Below are 10,357 nucleotides of genomic sequence, written 5' to 3' on the forward strand. Positions count from 1 at the left end.
TTGTTGTTGCCCTGTCACTCAAGGCCAGCTGGACTCAAATGACATAAACATGGAATATGGAGACCCATTCCTTTGTCCCAACTTTTGACCATCCAAGGTCACTGCATGCTGAAACTACATGGTGTGACCTTGTGTGTATGTGAGTATTGAGACTCTTCCCAACAGTCCTCCATCGGTTAGTCTTTTATTTTGTATTAAAGTTTTTGTATTTTGTATTAAAGTACCAGGCTGCTTTCCCTTTGTCTCTTAGCTCTTCCTCTAAAAAAAACACACACAAAAAACCTGCACACAAACTTTCTTTAATTTGGCACTGGGGTTTGGAGTGGTTCTGAGACACGCCCAAGGGATTGTGTTTCCCTCACGTGGTTAGCTGCTAGCCATTATGCTTTCTACTTGTGCCTGAGGGAAAGTACAAAGAAAGCATACTGCTCCACAGCCCATGAAGATATCCAGCAAGATATCCAGCTCATAGCTCTAGTCCTCTCTTTGGCCAAGAGTTAGAGGAAAGGGGGAGTAGTGACACAAACAAGAACATACTGTGGACAGCTGGCCTACCTTACAAGGCAGCTGTGGCAAAGTGATCACTACACCATTGTTAAACTATTAGGAGTCAGAAATCCATGCCAATCTACTTGCAAACCAACTAGAGATAAGACAGTTGACCCCAGTCAAGCTTCTGCCTGCTCTCACTGTATGGAACACGACACAATCCCTGGCCACAGGTCCAGACCAAGGCATTTTGCTGAGGGGCAGCAGCAAATGGTCCCCCAACCCCAATTAAGGTGCATGGTATCCAAAGTCAGACAAATTATTTTGGAATCTGAAGAAAAAAATCCCACAAGGACTCCCCACGCCTTTCTGACAGCAAAAAAGCAAGTCTGGAAATTCCATAATAAAAAAATAAATAAGTAACTATTTGCTTTCAAGACAGCCAAAGGCAGGTGGCTGTCTCATTCTGTTAAATGGTTAGCCTGCATTCAATGTGGTAACACAGAACTTTCCCCGGCAGATTAAAAAGGTCTCTACAAATATCCACAAAGCTTTTCACTACATGTTCCCTTTTCTCAAGCCTTTGATGTGAGTTCTCCTTTAATATCACCAGCCCACAGATCACTGCTTAGCCTCAATTCACTGGAAGTTGCTCTCTGTGGTCTCCCCTCCCCATTCCAAGCTTCAGTGAACATGTAACTCTTTTAACAAGGTGATGTGATTAAGAAAGTGACCTCAGCAGTATCGAAGCACGTTGCTCTGGAGGTCCACTGAATGGGGATTTGGGGTGCCAGTTAATGCTTAACAGGTGTATTCCAAAAGGAGGGTATGTTCACATTACCACTTACTCCACATCCAGTGAGCGCCTGCTGTTAGAGCCACGTGCACACACCAATAGCCACAATCCGTACTGATCTTGTACAGTGGTACCTCGGGTTACATACGCTTCAGGTTACAGACACTTCAGGTTACAGACTCCGCTAACCCAGAAATAGTACCTCGGGTTAAGAACTTTGCTTCAGAATGAGAACAGAAATCGTGTGGCGGCAGCAGCAGGAGGCCACATTAGCTAAAGCGGTACCTCAGGTTAAGAACAGTTTCAGGTTAAGAACGTATCTCCAGAATGAACTAAGTTCTTAACCCGAGATACCACTGTAGTTTGTTGAGAAATATTGTTGTCTGATGGGTTTTTCCTCAAGCCAGCTTCAACCTGACCCCAAAAAATAAAGCAACATTTACTTTATATTTGGGACGCAGGTGGTGCTGTGGGTTAAACCACAGAGCCTAGGACTTGCTGATCAGAAGGTCGGTGGTTCAAATCCCTGTGACAGGGTGAGCTCCCGTTGCTCGGTCCCTGCTCCTGCCAACCTAGCAGTTTGAAAGCACGTCAAAGTGCAAGTAGATAAATAGGTACTGCTCCAGCAGGAAGGTAAATGGCGTTTCTGTGCGCTGCTCTGGTTCGCCAGAAGCGGCTTAGTCATGCTGGCCACATGACTCGGAAGCTGTACACCGGCTTCCTCAGCCAATAAAGCGAGATGAGCGCTGCAAGCCCAGAGTCGGTCACAAGTGGACCTAAAGGTCAGGGTCCCTTTACTTTACTTTACTTTACTTTACTTTATACTTAAGAAAGGTGTGTACATTTGAGACAGTCATCACGCATGTGCATTGACATATGGTAGCTTCATGAATAGGAGTTCCAGGCAGGGGGTGTTGTTGTGGGGGCAGGGAAACCAAAAAGGTCATGTGTGTTGGGTGAAGACATCCCCAGGCCTTCTCTGATTTGTACAACACCATGTTAATGTGCCTGAAATGCAGTGATGGGAAATGACCACTTGATGCATATTGAGTTCCTAATGTGAACATACCGTTGAAGAACAAATAAAACAATTTTACTGTCAGCTCATGATAATGCCAACTGTCAGACAAAACCTTGGAGTTTTGACTATGAAGCTAAAATCTAAACCAGAGTGCCTCCAATTGTACATTTTACATTTTAGGGTTTAGATTAGAAGGATCAGATGTTGCTTTTCAAATCTCTTCTTCATCCTCTTGGACAAGTGAAGGACACTTCCACTCTCACAAAAGAGGAAAGATCCCCTTGATTTTGATTTCTGCCCTTTCCCTCCAGCCCAGCTTCCTCACACCACATCCCCAGCCATTTCAGAGAGTCTCTTGATTCTTGAGATTAGCCTTTCAGGAGCGCAAGGGGCTTCAGCAGGAAGGAAGTGGTAGGGAAGCCCCACTTCACATTAATAACTCTGCTCACATTTCTCAGGATCTCACCCAGTATATCCCATGTTCTGTTCTCTCTGTTTCTTTGCATTAAAACAACTAACAAATATGTCAACATTTATATTAGCAGCACATCGCCATTAATTGTTTTCAAGCATGGATCAGAGTTAGAGGGCATGCTTTGGTAGAAAATCCCAAGACTGGCCTCCAGCATTTCCAGTTAAAGGTTTAACTGACAATAGGACAGTTCTCTGCCTGAGATCCCGGAGAGTTGCTGCCCATCAGAAAATACAATGTTAGATAGATAAAACATCAGACCTAACAGAAGGCAGTTTCCTAAATTATTATTTGCAAGCCTTCTCAACTCCCAAAAAGGAGATCAAAAATTATCATCCTGCGGAAGAGAAATGGATGATGAGAAATTGCAAGTGGCTAGTTTAAGGGGTTCTGTTGAACCAAAATCTCTTTACAGACTTCTGCCCATCAGATCACCTTTACATGGGAGAAATATACAGTAACAGGAAATGCTGCTTGTTGCAGGACAAAATAAGAGGGAGTAGCAGTGTTCTGCATAGATATAGAACATTATATAGAAAGAAAAGATTGCTGCTGCTTCTGATTCATGTTACAGCTCCACCCAGAGTATAAAGCAGTGAAGGATTCCAGAATTTCAAAAAGAGCAGCAAAAGGAGAGAGAAGCTGGAAAAACACAGGAGTTATATTTCTCTTACCCAAATCCCTATCCTTATAATGGATCTTATGCTGAGAATGAGCAAATCTCTCAATTTCACTTCTTCTCAGTTTCTGTCCAGCCTTAAGTTCATTTTTCCACATTTAGTGGCGATTTATCCTAATACACACATTCTGAATGCAATTTCCTCTAATATAACACATTTTTATAGGTTATTTTGCTAAGGTGTGCATTTTAGGCACACTTTACCCTAGAATATGCATTTTTATACACATTACATATTTGACTGGAAAACACATTGCAAAATTCAGAGCAGTGTGAATTTTGAAGGCTGGCTGTGTTTTGTGTGTATTGTTTTGGAAAGTGGGAATGAGGTAGGCTCAACTTTAAAGGTTCACTTCAGTTGATAAGTTTCTTGTTCTAGCCAACGGCCACGAGAAACTTGTATTAATAAAATCAACCTTAAATGTGAACTGAATTGACTTGCTCCTCCATTCCTACTCCACACAATGATATTTGCATAGGTACTTTCCTTTCTTCCCCCCCCCCGCCCCAGGTAAACCTACAAAGGTGGGGCACAGCTTTCCCTTGTTTTTCTAAGGGCAGTGGGAGGAGCATGTGGCATTTGCAGGCACATGAACAGAAGCCAGAGGAATCCTTTTCCTGCCATGAATAAAGAGTGCCTAGAACAGATTGCAAATAACTCCTCAGAAGAAATCATGCCTCCACAAATAGGCAACCTCAGGGATTTAAGAGTTTTTTAAATGAGAGATGTGATGTCTCCCACAAAGAAAGAAGTGTTCGCTGTATTAAGCCATGACATACCTGACAATGGCACACAATTAACTTTTCAGAAGAGGGAATACAATGCACACCAAGTCAACCTGGGAGGAGTAGAGATTCACTCATAAGGTAAAGATAACAAAGTCAATGTACTGAAGTGGCAAGGAATAAATGGGGGAGGGGGACACGTTGCCTGAGCAATTGAAAAGCTGGTGTAAGAGCAGAAACTGAAAAAGTAAGTGACATTGGCAAGACACATTAGGGTTTTTGTTGTTGTTGTTGTTGTTTTTAAATTCTGCCCCATGAAAAGGGCAACAAATTTCTGATTGCATTCGGGCAAGCCAGTGTGCGTAAAGTGACAACGATGGATAAATTCCGTATGATCTTCCAGTTCCTCCAGTCCAACCAGGAATCATTCATGAATGGCATATGTGGCATCATGGCTCTTGCCAGTGCACAGATGTACGTGGCTTTTGACTTCAACTGCCCATGTCTTCCAGGTTATAACCTGGCCTATGGGATGGGTATCCTGTTTGTGCCACCCCTGGTCTTGTTTCTACTGGGCTTTGTGATGAATAACAATGTCTCCATGTTGGCTGAAGAGTGGAAAAGACCCACAGGGAAGCGGCAGAAAGACCCGGCTGTCCTGCGGTACATGTTCTGCTCCATGGCACAGCGGGCTATGATTGCTCCTGCTGTTTGGATTTCAGTCACACTGTTGCATGGAGAGTGCTTTATATGTGCCTTCAGCACCTCTGTGCCTGTAGATAAGTTGGGGAACCAGAGCTATACCCAACTACCTGAGAAGGAACTGAGGAGAATTCTGGCCCGGATTCCCTGCACAGACATCTACAAGGGGCAGGAACTTATTGCCAAAGAGGTGGCAACCAGGTATCTGCGCTGTATATCACAGGTAAGCAAAAAGTGATTGCAGGATTTGCTTAAGCTAATTTGGTGTAGAGAATGGGAGAGACCCCTTATAAAGCTGGCAGGCTTTTTATATGACTTTATATGCACTTATCATGCTATCATTTCCTATACATTGCAAGCACTCTGAGCATTTTTCAGCATTCTGCAGTTCTTTATTACTGGTAAAAAACACAACACTTTTCCTCCTTCTCTTGAGGTCCCACTTCATAGAAAACATGTTTAAAATGTGACGTAATGGATATACTCCTCATGCTACAATTGCAGTTTATTCTTTTTACAGCATAAATTGTGGGCCTTAATCACAGGTAAGTGTGCACACATCTGGAGCTGCAATGTGTGCTAGTTCCACATTCAAAGAGTGGTCTTATGTAGGGTGCATCCTGCAAAACAGAGTGCTTGATTCCTTACTGTAATAATTCCATGCATCGTTTTTGGTAAGAAGTATGGATTATAGAAGGAAGTGAGAGAAGAAGGGATGAACTCCTATGATTAAACTTCCCCTGCTTCCAAATATTCCATTTGCAATGCAAATACAGACAAATATATCCAGTGATCCCACCCTAAAACAGGCAGGTCAATACAGTCCTTTCCTGTTGTTTACTGCGTTTGTTCTCTGCATCTTAAATAGGATGCAAATTCCCTCTAGGTTTTCACCTGGGAACAACGTCAAAGTCATTTTAAAAATCTGATTTGATCACTTGTGTTCTCACCAATCTGATGCTGCCACTGTTTCCCCTTGGCATTGCTCAGCAATGTTAGCCCTTCCTCTGCTGTGTATTAGTTGGATAACCACTGCTTTTCTTAGCATTGAACATTAAGAATGTATTGGAATAAATATTCAGATCTTTCTTTAATCAGAGCTTTCTTTAATCAAGCAATATTTGTTGCACTGTTGCTGTTTTTAAATTTGGCATTATAGATAATCAATTCACTCTATTAAAAAACCCCAATTCTAAATACTTTTGTATTTGAATGGTTCTACTTAGTATTATAGGGGACGCAGGTGGCGCTGTGAGTAAAACCTCAGCGCCTAGGACTTGCCGATCGCATGGTCGGCGGTTCGAATCCCCGCGGTGGGGTGCGCTCCCGTTGCTCGGTCCCAGCGCCTGCCAACCTAGCAGTTCGAAAGCACCCCCGGGTGCAAGTAGATAAATAGGGACTGCTTACTAGCGAGAAGGTAAACGGCGTTTCCATGTGCGGCTCTGGCTCGCCAGAGCAGCTTTGTCATGCTGGCCACGTGACCCGGAAGTGTCTGCGGACAGCGCTGGCTCCCGGCCTCTAGAGTGAGATGAGCGCACAACCCTAGAGTCTGTCAAGACTGGCCCGTACGGGCATGGGTACCTTTACCTTTCTTAGTATTACTGAAATGGCATGCCAGTTTCAGCATGAGACAAAAATGTGCTCCTTTAAAAAAATAATGAAAGCCAAGAGGAAAAATACTGGATTTAGGAGTGGGGAAATAATTTGTTTATGCAATACATTTTAGAAAATTATTATCCAGACAGGCCAAAGTTATAGGTAACTGCTGCAATATAAGAGATGCTGTGTTGTAGTTTAGGGATAGAGAACCTGTGGACCTCTAGATGTTGTTGGACCATGACTCTCATTATCCCTAACTACTGGCCATGTTGGGCTGATGGGAGTTGTGGCAAACAACATCAGGAAGGTTACAGATTCCTTATTCCTGGTGTAGTTGCTCCCCAACACATCCCTGTTAAAATGGATTGAACTGTGTTCTGGTTCAGGAAAACTAAAAGATTTGGTCTAGATTTTGGTTCAGGTTCCATTTGATCCCCCAACTTCAAGAGCTTCAAATACAACAGCACAGGGCTTTCATTGGATTCATATCTGGCAAACAAATATCGAAACATCACTGCCATTGTACAATGAGGTAGACTGTGATGTTAGTTCACACAACTGGATCATCCACTCATTGATGGATGAGGCTTAGCCTAGCAGCCCCACAATCTTTTGAGGTTGCTAGTCCCAAGATCCACAGATTCTGGAAGACCACTGATAATCATGACTGCAATTGTGTACTGCATAGATTTCTCTATCCCACTCCCACAACCACCTCCCTAATAATAGTATGATGTTTGGTTTTCCCGTTCAGGCAATGGGCTGGACCTTTGTGCTGTTGATGACCTTGTTGGCATTCCTTGTTCGTTCCTTACGTCCCTGCTTTACTCAAGCCGCATTCCTGAAGAGCAAGTATTGGTCTCACTATATTGACATCGAACGCAAGCTCTTTGATGAGACCTGCACGGAACACGCTAAAAGCTTTGCCAAGGTTTGCATCCAGCAGTTTTTTGAGGGCACGAATAAGGACCTAAGCATGGGTCATGCAACCTTTGCAGAAAAGACACCTTCCGAAACAGGAGAAGAGAAGGAAAAATTGCTAGGTATCATGGATCAAGGGACCATGAACAAAATTCTGAAGAACTGGCACAAATGTAAGCCCCCTTTGTGCCTCAGCCAAGAGGTGATCCAGAATGGGAATTGTTGGGCAGGAGAAATCCCACACCCTCAGCCGCCTAAAAGAGAGTATGCTACCTATTACAGCAAAGTCTGAGGACGGAGTGGAAGTAATCAGAAAGCACATAGATCACGGCTTGGGACCACACATTTATCAAGGAGATCCTTCAACTATTCATTGTGAGAGCATCCAGAACACCTGTCCAAAAGTCCCCCCCCCCAGCTTTTCTGTGGACACTAGCATGGAATAGAACAAATAAACACTGACAATGCTCACCTGTTGATTTTGTCAAGGAGAAAAGAGATGTCAGAAAGACTAAATGGTGATGGCACCTTAAATTGGATGACTGCTGTGATACAAATAATATAACAAAAATTATGAGGTGGTTCATTGTTGGTTTGAATAAGATATTTATTCTCTGCTAAACTCTAAAGGATAGACCATTTGTCTCAGCAGCAAGTAACATCACATTTTGATTTGAAAAATCTCTACCAATTTCTTCAGATGAAAACCACCTGCTAAGTCTCCATTGTATGTGAAAGGCACAAAACAGATGTTTCATTTTATTGTAAAGGAAAGACTAAAAACAGGTAATACTATCTGTACAGGGGTACATTTCTGTTGGTAGTAAAGCAAAACCAACATTTCCAAGACTTGCAGGAATGTTTTAGGCACAAACCAAAAGCACAAAGGCAGTATTTCAAATACACCAGAGGGCGCCATAAACTAGCAATACCTGACCATAGCAGCTATAAGGCTCTGTTTCTTCCCTTATCTCCTTATCATATAAGTAAGACTTGTTTAGCTTTGACTTGTACAACATGCTCTGACAAAATCTGTTTAGAATAAGAAAATATGTTGAAGGGTATGCTGAAGTAGAGATGAACGAGTATGTTTTAAGGACAGTATTATAAATCCACTAACTGAAAGAAGGAAGAGCCACATTCAAATATTACAAATTAAGCATAACTATCTGCCCCATAACTAAATGAACTGGCAGCGGATCTGGGGTAATTTCAAGGTGTCTGGTCCTTTAATAAGCATAGAACATCAGCTGCATTAACCTGAATGGTTCTTCTGAACCATTTAAGAAACCAATTAATTTTTTCAGAGTGGTAGCCATGTTGCAGCAAAAATAATTCAGAGTCTTGTGATACCTTAGCTTTCATAGACAAGAGAGCCCTCTGCATCATATGACCAATTAATGATCCAGTTTGCACTTCACATTAAAAACCATAGTTTGTTTTTAAGTACGGTTTAATGTGATGTGCAAGCTGGGCCAGTGTGCCCATTCGTGATGTTCTCAACTAGTCTTCAGTGGAAGCTTCAATGGATTCCACAAAAAATAGTCTTACTCTTGGCATCGGAATGAGGAGGATGCAAGGCAGGGCTATCTAACATGTCAGACATCACCGGCATGTCTATATTTATGTGCTTCCTGCTTTGTCAAGTCATGTGTCGCTCAGTGTAGCCTTTGCAAAGCAAGTTTTCTTCAGCTTGATGATGAATGATGTTTTTGTTGTGACCAGTAGTGGTGGAGGAAAGAGGTAAAAGCCTAGACTCTCGGGGAAATGGTTGCAGCTCTTGCTTATTTAACTACTATTGTACACACTTTGCACCCTGCTAATCTCCATCATCTAGATAGGACATAGGCTTACTTCTCACTGTAAGTTCCTTAGCTGTAAGAATTCAGCAAGGCCAGCCCTATCGTCAAGCACAGCAAGGCAGCTGTTTCTGAGATGACAGCAAACTGCTATTTCTAATTTAGTGTTGTTGTATTTTTCTGCCAAGGAGAGGTGAGATTTTCTGCCGCATGTGCCAAAATAATTTCACCAGCCCTGGATATTATGCACCTGGACTGGTGGGGTGGATGTATATGCCCTTGACTGCTCCACCTCAGGCAGCAAAATGCTTCAGGCCGGCTCTAACTTTGAACAGAAAAGGGGGGGGGGGATTTAATAATAAATCCCTGGACACAGAACACTAGGTATTAGGGAGAGGAGCAATAACCTTGCCATCTTCTAGACATCTCTGTTTTTAATGTAGACCTGAGAGAGACATCTAGTTTTGCTTTCTTTTCTTCTGTTTTTACGTAGTACAGATTTATCATCTCAGTGTGTGTCAAACTAAGTAAGATACTGGAGGAATATAAGAAGTCTCCTGACAGTTTTTGGTTTTACTTTAATATAGCTGCTAGAGGTTGCAATTTTGATCAGTGCAATGGTGGGGAGATGAGGTATTTAACTCATTCAGTATAGCCTCCCTTTCCAATTAAAACTGACCTACCCAAGGTGACGTTTTCTTGGTATGGAATAAGCTAAAAGGACCACATATACCCCAACCCCAGGCTGGTTGAAGAGATTAAGTATGCCCTCTCCTGCTGCTCTTCTGATCAATTTCACGGCTGCCTCATCGCCAGCGCTGCTCCCAAGACGTGTTGCTGCCTGAGGCAAAATACAGAATGATGCATCCATCTAGGGATGGATGAACCTGTTAATTTCAGTTTCTCTCAATGTCTCATTTTTTTCCACTCTCAAATTCAGTTTGTATTATTTTGCATTTAAAAAAATGTAATAGTCTTCATGAGAATCAGATAGGAGGAATGTGCACTAAAATGCTAACATACACATTTTTGTCTGCAGTTTTGGCTACTACATACATTTTTGCAAGCAATATAGTGCACTTTTGTATGCTGTTTCCCCTGGTTCTACTAAAATATGCATTTTTATACACACTATTCCCTAATATGTGTACTT

General features: G+C 42.4%; 1 protein-coding gene across 1 annotated transcript; it reads left to right on the forward strand.

The window, feature by feature from the left end:
- Positions 1–4,493: 4,493 nt before the first annotated feature.
- On the forward strand, positions 4,494–7,697 carry CALHM1 (calcium homeostasis modulator 1; the record flags this gene model as incomplete). The annotated part of the gene is made up of 2 exons (XM_083504715.1): positions 4,494–5,108; positions 7,239–7,697. The coding sequence occupies exons 1-2, from the start codon at positions 4,560–4,562 to the stop codon at positions 7,695–7,697; spliced, it is 1,008 nt and encodes a 335-aa protein (XP_083360841.1). The 5' UTR covers positions 4,494–4,559.
- Between the last annotated feature and the right edge of the window lie 2,660 nt (positions 7,698–10,357).

The sequence above is a fragment of the Podarcis liolepis genome (genome assembly GCF_965112155.1).
Source record: "Podarcis liolepis genome assembly, chromosome: 5".
Lineage (NCBI taxonomy): Eukaryota > Metazoa > Chordata > Lepidosauria > Squamata > Lacertidae > Podarcis > Podarcis liolepis.